This window comes from Oryctolagus cuniculus, chromosome 3 (assembly GCF_051225735.1).
Source record: "Oryctolagus cuniculus isolate XC-2025 breed Fujian yellow rabbit chromosome 3, ASM5122573v1, whole genome shotgun sequence".
Classification (NCBI taxonomy): Eukaryota; Metazoa; Chordata; class Mammalia; order Lagomorpha; family Leporidae; genus Oryctolagus; species Oryctolagus cuniculus.
This window is the reverse complement of record NC_142869.1, coordinates 75596997-75613091: the sequence shown is the minus strand read 5'-3', so window position 1 is coordinate 75613091 and position 16095 is coordinate 75596997. Positions and strand designations below refer to the sequence as shown.

At 38.5% G+C, this 16095-nt stretch overlaps 1 protein-coding gene across 3 annotated transcripts in view; it reads right to left on the bottom strand.

Moving 5' to 3' along the window:
• Positions 1-1863: 1863 nt before the first annotated feature.
• The window catches only part of GALNT3 (polypeptide N-acetylgalactosaminyltransferase 3), a 54813-nt gene continuing 40581 nt past the window's right edge, over positions 1864-16095 (bottom strand). For 2 of the 3 annotated variants that reach the window (XM_002712246.6, XM_008258695.5), the window contains 5 exons: positions 14598-14798; positions 10377-10508; positions 10062-10163; positions 4397-4549; positions 1864-2950 (listed from right to left, as the gene is read on the bottom strand). In XM_002712246.6, the coding sequence (XP_002712292.3) occupies positions 2828-2950; positions 4397-4549; positions 10062-10163; positions 10377-10508; positions 14598-14798 (711 nt within the window). In that variant the 3' untranslated portion in view covers positions 1864-2827. Of the gene's footprint in view, positions 2951-4396; positions 4550-10061; positions 10164-10376; positions 10509-14597; positions 14799-16095 lie in introns of those variants that run through there. The other variant, XR_016231525.1, reaches the window with a different exon arrangement.

Genomic DNA, 16095 nt, shown 5'->3' with positions numbered 1-16095 from the left:
GTAGGGTTAACTTTATGATCAATAAGTAAACTGAAAGTATATCTTTATAAAAATTAAGAGTGGGAATGTGAGAGGGAGGAGGAGGAGGGTTAGAGCATGTATGGGAGGGAGGGTAGTGGGGAAAGTATCACTATGTTCTTAAATCTATATATATGAAACACATGAAACTTGCATAACTTAAATTTTTTTAAAAAATGACTTTTTTCTAGATTTTCGTAAGAATTGAACTTGGTTTTCCCAGAAATAGCTCTCTATAGTTTTACACTTTTTTTGATGGTTAGCACAGTACTTGTTACATTGTCTAACAGCAAAACCATTCTCTGGTAATGCAAAGCCTTAACAAAATTCATCATCATTGGTAATAGGCAATTTTATTTTATTTCTTGTTTTCTCCTATAGTTAATTGTGTGGTCATGATTCAGTTTCAATGAGCCTATTCTGCTGACCTAACGAGGGATGGCAGTACAGTTTATCCATCCAGGGTTCTCAGGTCTTGGTTCTGAAAGCAACATGCCAGGTCTTCTGTAGCAACTAGACCATTCGCCACAGCAGCTTCAAATTGAGCAAGAATTTCACAATTTCACACTTGAGTGCCTTCAAATTTCTCAGGTGGACAGCTGCCAGGCTCCATAAATACCACCCTGTTAGCATGGTTCCAAAACTCAGATTTTTCAAAGGCACCACTCACCCTAATGGGCCAATCCTTAATGAAATTAGTTGTAAGACATTTGAGCAACAGCCAGAGGCTCCTATAATCAAGTAAGCAGAACTTGCCCTGTGAATGAATTTTATTCAGTCATAATAAAATCAGTCTAATCTAAATACAAAGTGTCTTCAACAAGTTAAAAAATTCATATTACAAAAAACTATAAATAGGATTTCAAATGATCTTTGCATCCTTATCTTTTAATTATATTTTCTATGAACCTTTGGAAGTATCCATCTAGATTTCAGTGATGATGACATGACTGAGCCATGGAGGAACATCGAGTTTTTAAAAGTCATTTATAACACATGTTGGAGAAGTTTGCTTTTAGAGCAACGACAAGCTCTAAGGGCAGTATTTGCTCATGGTTGTTCACATCTTGAGGATCAAGTTGAGAAACAGAAATTAAACAAGTGGGCACTAGAATATATTTAGTTATATCTATATTGGAGATATGTCTTTACATATCAAATATGAATAGCGAGCTCATCATAAGATATAACATCCCACTTACCTTCACTATTTCCAAAATATTTTTCTTTCTGTCTCACAAGACATAGCTCAAAGGCAATGAGAAATCTTACTCTGTCTACCATAACTTCTGATACAAAATTAGGTATACAATAACTATGAGTTGAGTTGAAATGAAAGGTGGCATAGGAATCAATTAGAAAATGAGTTTTTTTAAATGCAACTTCAAAGTTACAGAAAATAAGATGGGGCCAGTAAAGTACAACTGAGGCTCTGCAAAGTTTAAAATATGAAGGCAATCAAATTTTAACTTCTGGAATAAAAACACGAGATATAAAAACATATATACATAGTCATTTTATATATATTTATATATTTTATATATTTAATTATATATACATATAATGACAACAGAGCTAAATTTTCTAAGCATCAATTTAAAAATTACTATCAGATGCTCAAAGAATATTAGAAATTAGTATAAAAAGTTCTAAATATCTAACATAGAATCTCCCCTATTCTCCAATCTTTATGCCATTACTCTCAAGCATTTGAATTTTACATAAGAACCATCAAGTAGCCCTATAATTGCTTAAAATTGAATATATAAAATTCATTGTGGCCCCACATTTTACCAATTATAGATTTTACACAAAAGAGGAAAAAAGTTAATCAGATGATTACAATAGTGTTCAAGATTTTTTATTGTGTTTTCCAAATAGATAAAAATAAGGTTTTTAGATGAAAAAACATTACCAAGACAATCTATAATTGAATCAGTAACAAATAAAATTTAGCTTTATATGAGTCAAGTATTCTGCATTTGAAATTCAATATCACAAACATTCAAGATTAGTGAATTTTGGTAAGAAAAAAGACTAGCAGAAAGGAAAAGGATACCTTTTCAACAGAAGGTAATTTATAAATTTTTTTTTTAATCTTTTAGTTGCTTTGGGAAGACATCCAGTATAGTTACTTAAGAAAACTCTTTAAGGAAGACTTAAGTGTATCAAGTAGTGTGAGCTTCAGACTAAAAAATATTTTAAAATTTGCCAAGAAATTTAAGTGTTAAAATATTCTTATTATTCAATTTCTTATTTAAGGAAACATTTGACAGACAAGTAAATAAATGGCAAAAAATGTTTACTTGCATTTTAAAATAATAAATTCTATAGCTATAAAAATTTCCTGGTTTATACACAAAGGTCAATGTTTGACCTTCATTGATCCATTTCAATATAGTTAAAAAAATACAGTATCAAATATTTCTCCTTGCCCCCCAAAAAACTAGAGGAAATATTTTAAATTGTGAGCATGTGACTATAACTATGCATATCCTCAAGTGCAAAAAACACCCAAATATCACTTTACTTGAAAAATTATTTTCTTCATACTGTAAACATCTCTTCCCCTAGCTCTGGACACTTCAAAATAATCTTTGGTATTACTAGTTATTGTGCTTTGAAACAGAAAGTTACAGGATTTCTGCAGCAGTGCTACATAGACATTTTAGATATAAATAAGAAAAATGCACTTGGAATAAGTTACGATTAGCTGCTTTTGCATAATTTTCAAAACTACAGTGTATGCCTCATCACAGTTTTATGAGAAAGAACATCTCCATTCCAACTCCTTAATTTTAAGGAACACTTATTCATTTTGGTTAAAAATCCACTTTTGGAGTAGATCTGATGGATTGCATGACACTAAGCTTGGATGTTCTCCATTTGCTGAAAGGCACATTTTAAAATGCGGATTATACAGAAGTTGATCCTAGAATGAAAGGAAACACACATTAGTTTCAAGACTCATAGTTAATTGATAATCATGAAAATGACTTTATGGTGTTATCAAAACTTGTCTCTGGGCCGGTGCAGCGGCTCACTTGGTTAATCCTCTGCCTGCGGCGCCGGTACCCGGGGTTCTAGTCCCAGTTGGGGCACCAGATTCTGTCCCGGTTGCCCCTCTTCCAGTCCAGCTCTCTGCTGTAGCCCGGGAAGGCAGTAGAGGATGGCCCAAGTGCTTGAGTCCTGCACCCGCATGGGAGACCAGGAGGAAGCACCTGGCTCCTGGCTTTGGATCGGTGCTGCCGCCGGCCGTAGCGGCCATTTGGGAGGTGAACCAACGGAAGGAAGACCTTTCTCTCTGTCTCTCTCTCTCACTGTCTAACTCTGCCTGTCAAAGAACAAACAAACAAACAAAAACTTGTCTCTGATGCAAACACCGCCATTGATGTCACTACTCTTTAACATAAAAAACCATATAACTAAACAGAAGTGTCATTAAATAAGGCTTGAATCCAGTTTTCCAACAAGAAGTACCCCATTGATATATCAGTGGTAAGCTCTTAAAAATCTCAATTGGTGAATGACAGATAGTCTTATGGCATTCTAGTGTAGCGTAAAACAATTTTAGGTAAGAATTGTCATGTATTCCCTTAACTCTAGACTCATGAAAAAGTTTGAAACAGGAGAGGAAAAAATTAGTTGCTTTAAGTGAGAAACAACTAATGATTTTTTTTTCTCTGCCAGAAAAAAATTGTGACTATTATAAAAAGCATAGTAAGAACTCAAAAAAGTAAAAAATGTACACAATTATTTATAATTCATAGAAGTGTTGATCTGTATAAACAATATTTCAAACCAAGCAACCTAAACACTAACTTTGCTTCTAAGGGTTTTTTTTTTTTTTTTTTTTTTTTTTGACAGGCAGAGTGGACAGTGAGAGAGAGAGACAGAGAGAAAGGTCTTCCATTGCCATTGGTTCACCCTCCAATGGCCGCCGCAGCCGGCGCGCTGTGGCCGGTGCACTGCGCTGATCCGATGGCAGGAGCCAGGTACTTCTCCTGGTCTCCCATGTGGGTGCAGGGCCCAAGCACTTGGGCCATCCTCCACTGCACTCCCTGGCCACAGCAGAGAGCTGGCCTGCAAAAGGGGCAACCGGGACAGAATCCGGCACCTCGACCGGGACTAGAACCCGGTGTGCCGGTGCCGCAAGGCGGAGGATTAGCCTAGTGAGCCACGATGCTGGCCTCTAAGGGTATTTAATTCATAGATATATTCCCTTGTCATATGGGCAGACAAAGAATAATTAAGTTAATAAAGGTTTAGAATTCTGATAAATAACATTAATGGACTATGTGTCATGGGTCTTCTCAGATAAGCAATGATAGCTCATCACAATAATTAAGTGAAAGGGTGAATTAATGGCAAGAAGTACCTTCTGGATCTCCCAGATCTGTTCTCCAGTGACAACTGTGTTGTGACCTTTGTAGGTGCAGGCCTTCAGCTGAAGGTTACCTGGAGCAGCATGAAGACATAATTCCTTCTGGATGTTGTGCCGGATTTCATTTTGAGCAGAGTATTCAAAGTACTATGGAACAAAAAGTGCTGTTACTGACAAAAGCACCCCAGTGAGCTCCATTGCAAAACAGAAAAGCATTCAGCAACTCCCAGTATAAATAAGACAAAATAAGACAGCAAAAAGTGGTTATTCAAAATAAAAGTGGAGATTTTACGATTGAACATGTTATGGTCGACCTTCAGCCAGTCACCTTCAGGTGGTTACTTAACAAGCTATTATTGTCTTCCTCACCATACCAGATAGCAGAAGCTATCATGTAAATGGAGGCTAGCATTAGCACAATGCAAAAAAGGGCCTAGAAGTTGGCAAGGACATTTTAACTGCTTTTTTTCTCCCACAAATGTTCCCTCTCATGGTGGGTGTTTAGCCTAGCAGTAATGATGCAGGTTAAAACACTGTTGTCCCACATCAGAGTACCTGGGTTCAACACCTGGCTTCACTCCTGACTCCAGCTTCCTGGTACCACAGACCCTGGGAGGTACTGGTGATGGCCCAAGTAGTTGGGTCCCTACCAGCAACATGGTAGACCTGGATTGAGTTCCCAGTTCCCGGCTTTGGCCCCGCCCAGCCCCAGCTCTGGGGAGTGTCTGGTGAGTTAACCAAAAGATGAGAGTGTGCTTTCTCCTTCTTTCTAAAATAAATTTTAAAATAAAAAATAAAAGTTTGGCTATAAGAAAAATTGTCTCCTTTCTCTTACTCATCTCAATTAGAGGCAGTTTCATTATTCTATGAATTATAAAGTATTTTTTCCATGTCCCAGTTTCCTCACCTACATACAGTTATGAAGATAAATGGGTTAAGATGCATAAAATACTTAGAACAACAAGTTCACAGTAAACACTCAGTACATTTTAGCTATTGATACTATTAGGGATGCTTTCTTCTTGCATATCCAATTAACTAATTAGTAAGTAGTCCTACAGGATTTCTCTCTCAGATGTTCCCATCCTGTGCTTTCTTACTTCCATATCCTTTTTTTTTTATCTTTTATTTAATGAATATAAATTTCCAAAGTACGACTCATGGGTTACAATGGCTTTCCCCCCCATACCGTCCCTCCCACCCACCACCCTCCCCTTTCCCACTCCCTCTCCCCTTCCATTCACATCAAGATTCATTTTTGATTATCTTAATATACAGAAGATCAGCTTAGTATACCTTATTACTTCCATATCCTTACTTCTGTTACTCAAACACCCCTGATAACCTCTGACTTATGTTCTTACAATCCGGCAATTCAATCTGTTGCAAGTTAGTTTTTTAAACCCTTGGTTTGAGTGCCTACTGCCTCGCTTAAGTGAATCACTACTATTGCTACAATGAAGTCCATATTTCTTAATTGGTACATGAAACTTCCCAGTTTCAATCTTACATCAACCAGTGTCCCAGTCATAGACTATGTTCTTTTCACAAAACACGACCCATGCAGAAAGTCTACAACACAAAGACTGCTTTACAGTCTGTGCTCTGCCTGGAATACCCTTCTGACCCTTTTTTTAGCTGTATAACTCCTTAGTATCCTTTAAGAGCCAACTTAAATGTTAGCTTCATTCTTCAGCTTTCCTTGAATTTGCCCTACTTCACAATGTTACACCTTGCTCAAGGCTTTCCTTGCACATCAGCGATAACTTTTACAGCATTCTGTTAAAATTGTGTGTGCAGCTACCTGCTTTCCCAAAAGTCAAGCATCCTATCTAGCAATAACATATATTATACATAAAATATTTCATAATGTTCACAGTTTGAAGACAAAATAAGTTAGCACATTGATTTCAGTCATGAAGTAATTAGTATTAGCACTAGTATTTATTGAATCTCTGTTATGTACTAGGGTGGTACTGTATTAAACCTTTTGTTGTCTCAGAGTAGGCACTCAACAAATAACTGAATTAACAGAGTCACATAGCTTGAGTTCCTCCCAGTCTTAGCCTTGTGCCTAAATTATCTCCTCTCACAAAAAATCTGTCAATCATTTTGGTAACTGGTAGCTGAAGAGATGGAAATATTGAAGAAACAGGTTTAGATAATGAAAACAATATTATAATTAAACCTATCCAAGAAAGGTAACCTTAAGGTTTCAAAGACAGGGGCTGGCGCTGTGGTACAGTGGGTTAAACCCCAGCCTGTAGCACCAGCATCCGATACGGGCACTAGTTTGAGTCCCAGATGTTCCATTTCTGACCCAGCTCTCTGCTATAGCCTGGGAAAGCAGATGAAGGTGGCTGAAGTGCTTGGGCCCTTGAACCCACGTGGGAGACCCAGAAGACACCCCTGGCTCCTGGCTTCAGATTGGCTCAGCTCCAGCCATTGTGGCCATTTGGGGAGTGAACCAGCACATAGAAGACCCCTCTTTCTCTCTGTTTCCACCTCTCTCTGTAACTCTTTCAAATAAATAAAATATAAGGCAGACTGGGGAAGGCGCTGTGGCGCAGGTTAATCCTCCACCTGAGGCATCGGCATCCCATATGGGCGCCGGTTCTAGTCCTGGCTACTCCTCTTCCAGTCCAGCTCTCTGCTGTTGGCCAGGAGGGCAGTGGAGGATGGCCCAAGTGCTTGGGCCCCTGCACCCACAGGAAGAAGCACCTGGCTCCTGGCTTCGGATCGGCGCAGCTCTGGTTGTTGCAGCCATTTGGGGAGTGAACTAATGGAAGGAAGACCTTTCTGTCTCTCCCTCTCAAATAAAATAAATATTTAAAAATATATATGTATATATGAGGCAGACAATATTGTTTTCCTGCTCAAAATGCTGCTGTCCAGCTCAATGGCTCCTAACTCAGAATTAAATCCAAGTTTCTTAATGGAGACAACAAAGCCCTGAGAGACAAGGTTTCTTATTGCTATTTCTGACCTCACTTCCTGTCCCTCTTCACCCAGACCACTTGGCTCAGGCCACACTGGCTTTCTGTTTTCTCTAATCCCTGACTCCAGGCCTCTGCCCTTGCCCATCCTACCTCCTGGGACCTGGTTCCTCTCCCAATGCATGCAGGCTCCACTCTAAGGCCATCTTCCCAGAAAGGTCTTCCCTAACCTCTAAAATTAACCACCCCACCACACCCTTCCATCTCCACACATTTCATGTCTATTTTTTCCCTTCCTGTGGAACAGAAGCTTCACAGGGCCAGAGGCTTTGTGCTTTATTCTGTTTTAGCAGTGTATGTTTCAGTACAGATTCTACACAAATAGATACTAAATATTTTCTCTTCATTTCCAAATTTCTAAAAGACAGCTATATCAGCATATAATTAAAAAAAAAACCTTGACATAGAACAATCAAAAAATTTAATGGTAATGATAGTAGAAAAACAGAATAAAGAACATATATAATATATTGTCAAAATTCATAACAAAATAAATATGTCAGAGGAAGTCTAGAGAAATTTATAAGTATTTACATTTAAAGATAAAATTTTTACAAATGAGGAAATATTTTCCTTTGCTCAAAACCTTAATTTTTACCAGCATAGTCCAGTGTTATTTCCAAAAGAAAGTAGTTGTTTATATAACTTTTTTCCTAATAGATAGGGGTGGAAGGACATTCAAACATGTATACTCAGGGGCTGACGCTGTGGCATAGTGGGCTAGGCCCCCACCTATGGTACCAGCATTCCATATGGCACCGGTTCAAGTTCCGGCTGCTCCTCTTCCAATCCAGCTCTCTGCTATGGCCTTGGAAAGCAATGGAAGATGACCCAACTCCTTGGGCCCCTGCACTCACATGGGAGACCTGGCTCCTCGCTTCAGATTGGCCCCGCTCTGGCTGTTGCAACCATCTGGGGGTAAACCAGCAGATGGAAGACCTTTTTCTCTGTCTTTCCCTCTGTCTGTAACTCTACCTCTCAAATAAACAAAAAGTCTTTAAAAAAAAGTATACTCATATTTATATAATTTATACACATACATATACACACAGATAGGTATACATAGTATAAGTAAATCTGTATGCATGTGTGTGCCTATGTGAGGGAATATTTATATCTCCATTCTAATTCAGAATTACATTTTGACCACACTCTTTCAGATCCAGTTTACCACTCTGGTTTCTGGGCATCTACACCTCCAACCCTTATTAGAGTGATTGCTTTAAGTGAGTAAGATTAAAATTAAATTAAGGTGAGCTTAATGAGTAGGAAAAAATATGGAAGAGTACTTAGCCTCTCTCCTTAAAACTAACATCACCAAAGTTCTATCATGTTCAAATTGGACATCATAGGATGAGTTTTTAGCCTAGTAGTTAAAATGTTAAGATGCGCATGTGCCACACTGGAGTATCTGGGTTTGATACCTGACTCTGGCTCCTTACTCCAGCTTCCTCCTAATGCAGATTCTAAGAGGCAGTGGTGATAGCTACCATCCATACAGGAGCCCAATATTGAATTCCTGACTCCTGGCTTTGGCCCCAACCCAGGCTCAGTCCTGGCCACTGCAGGCATTTTGGGGAGTTAACCAGTGGGTGGGAATTGTCTGTCTCTCTGTTCCTTTGCCTCTCAACTAAATACGTTTTTAAACACAAATCAAAATAGTATGACAATCCTCTACACATAACGTTGGACTCTACTACCCCAATGCACCTGTAGTTCCCAGAAAAGATACATAGCAGGCTCCTCTCCTTACAACGTCTTTCTTCACACTCTTCTCACTCTGTTCTCACATCACCAGCGACTTCTCTAGCTCCTTTCAAAAGCATTTTGCAATGTCACCTTTCCCAGAAAATCATATGGCCCTCCAGTCTAGTTTCGATGCCTTTTTCTTTACCCCCACAGTATTCTGAATACTTTATCCCAGACCTTCTCATGCTGACTATAATTGCTGGTTTTGAAAGTTTTGTAGAAAGACCAAGAGTCTAAATTTTGGTATGTTTGAACATACCAAAGTCCCTAACATGTAGGGTCACTCAGTGAATTTGCTAAATGAACAAATAAAAGAATATGGTCGAATCCATCCTGTAGTTAACTTGCAAAAGGAAAGGAATTTAAAAATCATAAAGTTATTTATCTTTGACTCATAGTAGGCTAAATAGTACCATTTGACATTGGAGTCTGAATTGGTAAAACAGGGTGGTAACACGCTGTGGTATCATAAATCAAGGAGAATCAGGAGCACACCTTTGTGTGCGTGGGGGGTTAGGGGGTACTGAAATACTTTTGTGGCCCACAAAAAATACTTAAGTACTGCTGTTTGAGTATTAATATATGATGCAACTTGTTATTAAATCCAATTAAATATGGCCTTTATGTACAATCTTGCAAAAATAATGCAAACATCAGCATAGAACATCACAATTTTTAAACTCTGAATGGCATGATCCCATTGTTTTCTTTTTCCTTTCCACTGAAATTGTTTTCAGCCCCAGAGTGTAAACCAAAATACTCTACAACTTCAATATAAGTTGCCAAACTTAGTCTAAAAACATTTCACCCACTACTTTCCCTGAGTAAAAAACTGAGTGAGGACTTCTGAAAAACACACATCTTTCTTGAGATTTTAATTGCCTTAAGAAGGGAGACTTAGGTACGGCGCTCACCTGGTTTCCCCCAAGTCCATGACACGTGTACAGAATCAATGGTTTGCCTCCTTGATTATTTTCTCCAACATCCAGGCATAGAGGTTGACCAACAGTTTTAATCTAAAGGAAAATTTCAAAGTTATAAAAATGTTTTGAAAATCTACAAAGTTTATATATTTTCTCATCTAGTTTCTGGAAGTCATGTTACTAATAATAATAGTGTAAAACCTCAAAACCAATACACCAGAAAGTATTTCAGCAATTTTCGCTGAACCACATAAATGCTGATGGCAAGAAACACATCAAATAAAAAAGGAATAGGAAAATACTTACATATCCAGATATAACAGGATTAAGTTCTGGCACATACACTTCTGGATAAACAGTGTTCAGATACCATGTAAAATTTTTACATTGAAGGCGGTTTTTTATTTCAAATCTTTTTGAAAGATCACCAAATGATTTCTGAGGAAAAAAGTGAGAAGTGAAGGGAATACTTACTCAAAACAGTACTGATAATGTACTTCAAATGCTACTATTAGAGCTGGCGTTTGGCCTAGCAGTTAAGATGTAAAGATGCCTGCAGTCCACATCAAAGTGTTAATGTAGACCCTGGGAAGCAGCAGTAATGGCTCAAATAATTAAATTTCTGACATCCAAATGGAAGACTTGGATTAATTTACCAGCTCCAACTTTGGCCTTGGCCCAGCCACAACCATTACAGGCATTTGGTAAATAAATGGTAAATAAATCAGTGGATGAAAGCAGTGCTCTCTCTCTGCCCTTCAAATAAAAAAGCAAACAGGATATGTTACTATTTGTGTTTATATGTACATATTTAAAAATTGATGGGGCTGGTGCTGTGGCACAGCAGGTTAAAGCCCTGGCCTGAAGTACCAGCATCCCATAGGGGCGTTGGTTCTAGTCCTGGCTGCTTCTTTTCCAATCCAGCTCTCTGCTATGGCCTGGGATAGCAGCAGCAGACGGCCCAAGTCCTTGGGTCCCTGCACCCGCATGGGAGACCTGGAAGAAGCTCCTGGCTCCTGGCTTTGGAGCAGCGCAGATCCAGCTGTAGTGGCCATCTGGGGAGTGAACCAGCGGATGGAAGACTTCTCTGTCTCTACCTCTCTCTAACTCTTTCAAATAAATAAAATAAATCTTTAAAAAAAAAAAAAATTGAGGCCAAAATGCAAGATACAATTTTTTTTAAAAAATTATTTATTAAAAGGCAGAGTTACAGAGAGACAGGGAGATCTTCCACCCACTGCGTTATTCCCCAAATGGCAACAACAGCTGGGGCTGGGGCAGGCAGAAGCCAAAAGTCAGAAACTTCTTCTGGGTCTCCCATGTGGGTGCAAGGACCCAAGCACTTGGGCTATGGCTATCTTTTGCTTTTTTCCCAGGTGCATTAGCAGGGAGCTGGATCAGATCAGAAGTGGAGCAGCAGGGACTCAAACTGGCACTGATATGGGTTGCTGGCACTGCTGCAGGTGGTAGCTTTATTGGCTATACCACAGTGCCAGCCCCTACAAGATGTAATTTAATATTATTAACATTCATTCTGATAAAAAGTCTGTTGCTTTCAGAATCAAGTACTAACAATGTGCTATTTTATTTTTCATTTGTGCCAGTAACCTCCCTTACAGGACAAAGATCTCCAGTGAAATTCTGTAGGTGGCCATCCAAAACTGATTCATTTATACTAAAAGTGTCCTATAAAGTGAGGTGTGAGGACAGGTATAGACAAATATGTGATTTATCTCTTTCTTCTGTCAAGATGTTCTCAACACATTTGAGAACAACATCTTTCTAGTTTAACAGTGTTGCTTACTATTAATAACATCCCCAACTAGGCAACTTGTAGAAAAAGCAATTTTTTAGTTAATTTTATTTTATTTTCTCTTATTTTAATGGACTAAAAAATGTTTTTTAAAGTATTTTGCGTACCAGTAAAGTTTCAGGAAAAATTGCATTTGATACCTAAATTTATGAACAAGTAAATGTTAAAGCTTATCAGTTCAACTAAGAAACATTTCCCTATGCCAACTTCAGTGTCTTGAACCCAGATGTTTTAGCAAAAGGCATGGCTCTCAAGGAGTTGCAGCTGACTTGGGAATTTGCCAGGAAGAGCTATCTGCCCTGTGGTAAAAACAGGGCGACAGGCACAGCAGAAGCTTCAGTTAGTACTCATCTGCCTGCTTAGCCAAGTACTCTTGAACAGTTCACAGTCTGCTCAATTTGTCTTAGTGGCTTTGGCAGGGTGAGGGGTGGGGAAGCAATCTACGAACAGTGCTTTGAGTTTGTATTCTTTACAACAATAATCAAAAAAATTTTTCAAGTATTTATTTATTAGAAAGGCAGAGAGAGAAAGGGAGATATATCTCTTGTCTGCTGGTTCACTTCCCAAATGGCCACAACAGCCAAATCTGGGCCAGGCTGAAGGCAGGAGATAGGAATTCCATCTTGTTCTCCCACATGGGTGGCTGGGGGCAAAGTATGCTTCTTCTGCCTTCCCAGGTACAATAACAGGAAGTTGGATAGGAAGTGGAGCAACCAGAACTCAAACTGACACTCTGATATGGATGCTGGTGCCTCAGCTTAACCTGTGCCACAAAACCTTACAATCTCCCCCTTACCCGGCCCTTTTTAATAGATTTAGTATTTATGAGCAATTAAATGCTTTCTTTAAAAATATTTATTTATTTTGAAAGGCAGAGTTAGAGAGAGAGAGGGACACACACACACACACACACACACACACTGGGTTGGGGGGAGTATCTTCCATCTGTTGGTTCACTCCACAGATGGCTGCAACCACCAGGATTGGGCCAGGATGAAGCCAGGAGCCAGGAGCCTCATCTGGGTCTCCCAAATGGGTGGCAGGAGTCCAGATACTAGGGCCATCTTCCACTGCTTTTCTCAGGCCATTAGCAGGGAGCTGGATCAGAAGTGGAACAGCCAGGACATGAACTGGCACCTCACATGGGATGTGAGTGTTGCAGGTTGCAGTTTTACCTGCTTCACCACCACACAAGCCCCAACAATCAAAATGTTGATTCTCTTCACTCCTAATAAATATATCCCCTCCCCCCCAAAAAAACCCTAACACTATCTGTTTCCTACAAAGAATTGGGTGGCATTCACTGAAGCTTGTTAACATCTAGTTAATTTACCACATCCAATATTAAGACAGATGGCACTCAGTTCTAACGTACTAGATTCTGAGGTTCTACAGAGCAAGTATTAACAAGTATACCATATGTTATGAGTAGTTTTCACTTCCTTACTTCACAGATACTCTGGGAGAGAAGCAAGACATGAATTTCCTATGTCAGGACAGGGAAGGAGAGAACAGAAACATTCTGAGGTACTCTCTATGCCCAGCCACTTAACTACCACCAATGAAGTACTATCTCCATCACATTCTCAAAAGGGCTTTGTCAAGGTAACACCTTCACTGAGTATTGGAATTTGAAGTTGAAAAAAACCTTTGAGTTTGTGTTGTGGTGCAACAAGTTAAGCTGCTGCCTGCAACACCCACTGAGCTTTGGTCCCAGTCTTGTCTGCTCCATTTCTGAGCCAGCTCCCCGCTAATATGCCTGGGAAGACAATGGAAGATGGCCCAAGTGCCCAAGGTGGCCCCTGCCACCAGTGAGAAAGACCTGGGCTCTTGGCTTTGATTTGCAGCCATTTACATAGTGAAGCAATGGGTGGAAAGATCTTTCTCCCTCTCCCTGTCTCCCCCCTTTCCAACCTCTACTGCCTGTAACTTTGCCTTTCAAATACATAAACAAATCTTAAAAAAAAAAAAAAAAATAGAGCTCTTCCTGAGCTCAGAGCTTATTGTGAAAACAAGTTACCTATCCCACCCTTAGCAGGCCAGACAGGATGAAGAACTGTAAATGAGGCCTTTTGATGGTTTTTGTCCCTGCCAGGTAACTGCAAGCCAATCTGATTGTCAAGTTTTTTTCCCTTCAAAACTGTACTTAAAGCTGACTGCCACCAGTCCCTTTGGGTTTTCCTCTCTTGGAAGCTCCCTGCCATGCCACTCTGGCTGGAGGCCCTGATGCTAACAAATAGTTTTAAATCTCAAAAAAAAAAAAAAAAAGAAAAAAAAAAAAGCCTTGATATCCTGGTTCAGGGTCCCGTCACATTACAACACTGTCTATCTTGAATCAGAAAGTCATTTTTAGAACCCTTATTTAGATGTTAATCACATTTCCTAAAACCAATGAAAGCAGCTCCTCTAAATATTGTTTTCTTTTCAGGAAAATACTAAACCATGAAAGGGAGTTACAAAAGCAATTATCTTCCATATTAAAATGTTTAATATCAAGTAGAGTGATTGAATTTTTTAAAAGCAATTTACTAATTTTTTCCTTGAAAATGAGAAAACTTGTATTACATAAATAATGTTTTAAGAGTTAAGACAAAAAAACTTCACTACAAAAATAACCTTTATAATGTTTTGCACATGAAGTGACTCAAATAAGCAAAAGGACATTTGAACTTGGAGCAGATTTTAACTATAATTCAGTTTTAGGTTAGACTCACTTGTTTAACAATTTTTGCTGCATCTGTGTTTCTCCTATAAAATATTTCCTTGTATTCATCCATCCAGACTTCTGCAAGGCGAACTTGGTTGCGAGCAATCACCTGAGTGCCTTTTGGAAAGGAATGAGGACTTTTGCTGCGAAAAACATGTCCAACAACAGAGCAAGGCATAATCTCCAACTGCCCACCACATTGCCATACCTGATAATTAATGATATTTGTTTAAATTCACAGTATTTTAGGAAAATCAAAGTGTTGCTTTTATGTTCACCTTTAAGATATTAACAAAAACAAAATACAGAGAAGAAATGTAATATAATTTCACAAATAGCCTGTTCCCTGCCAGCTCACTTTATGCTCCTAAATGGAATAAACACTAAAAACAACAACAGTACATTTTCAGAAAGTTAACAAAAGAGTGATTTTGGTTCTTTGGAGTGTTTATTTTTTGTAAATAGCTATGCAGATTCTCTAATGTGGACAGAAGACCAAAGGTTCCGGTGCATTTGACTTCCACCTCACATGAGCCACATGGTCATTTCATTCACACCACAGGGTTTCTCTATAAGGCAAGAGCTAGCAGTCTGGAAGAAAGGACCCAGACTCTATGTATACTTCAGGTAATCAAGAAAACAAATCCACATAGCCATTATTATCAAAATACAATCTGTACTTCTGAAGTAATTGGTCACTGTGAAAAAAATCATGCTGACTAAAGGAAAATATCAAAAATCATATATTTGTATTAATTCTAAATAAAATGGCAAATTATGACATTATTGCCTTTTCACTTAAAAGTCTTAATTGTGCACTGAATATCCAACTAAGCAAAAAATTCCATAAAGAAGTCATCTTTAATAGTACAGGCTAATGTTATGTTACAACAAAGTGATTGTATCATCTTTTTTCTTTTTCTTTTCAAAAAAATGAGAAAACTCAGCGACATGTTCAGTTCAGCAAACTGCTGTGCTAGGGGCTGGAAATACTGAAATGAATAAAACAAGATCTCTGCCTGTAAGCAGTTCAAAGTTGGCTACAGTTATCACTATTGTGATGAAGCCATAATCAAAACTTAAATCTTCTGATTCCTCATTCAGTCCTTTTTCTACTATGTTCCAGCCAAAGGGATGAAAAATGAATGACAAGTTATCATACAAACTGAACTCACACAACCAAATAAATAAGGTACATGTTGAGAATATCCAAAGCCTTCATTTTGATTTTTATATTTGCTTTCAATATATATTTGAGAAAAACTCATTTAATTCAAAGAGTTAAGTCCAATGTCCTTTAAAATTATACATGAATGTTTTTCCATTCTGACTCCCTTGATAATCAACCCATTTCCTGAAGCACTAGATTTAATTATGTTTATCTTGGCTAGAATCCAGTAACTACAAGTGTATTAATTGGTGTTATTGCCTGGAAACAGGAGGTCAACTGACTCCTCTTGTTATATGGGCAACAATAAGTAAAACTTTTAAGTTACATATTAAAA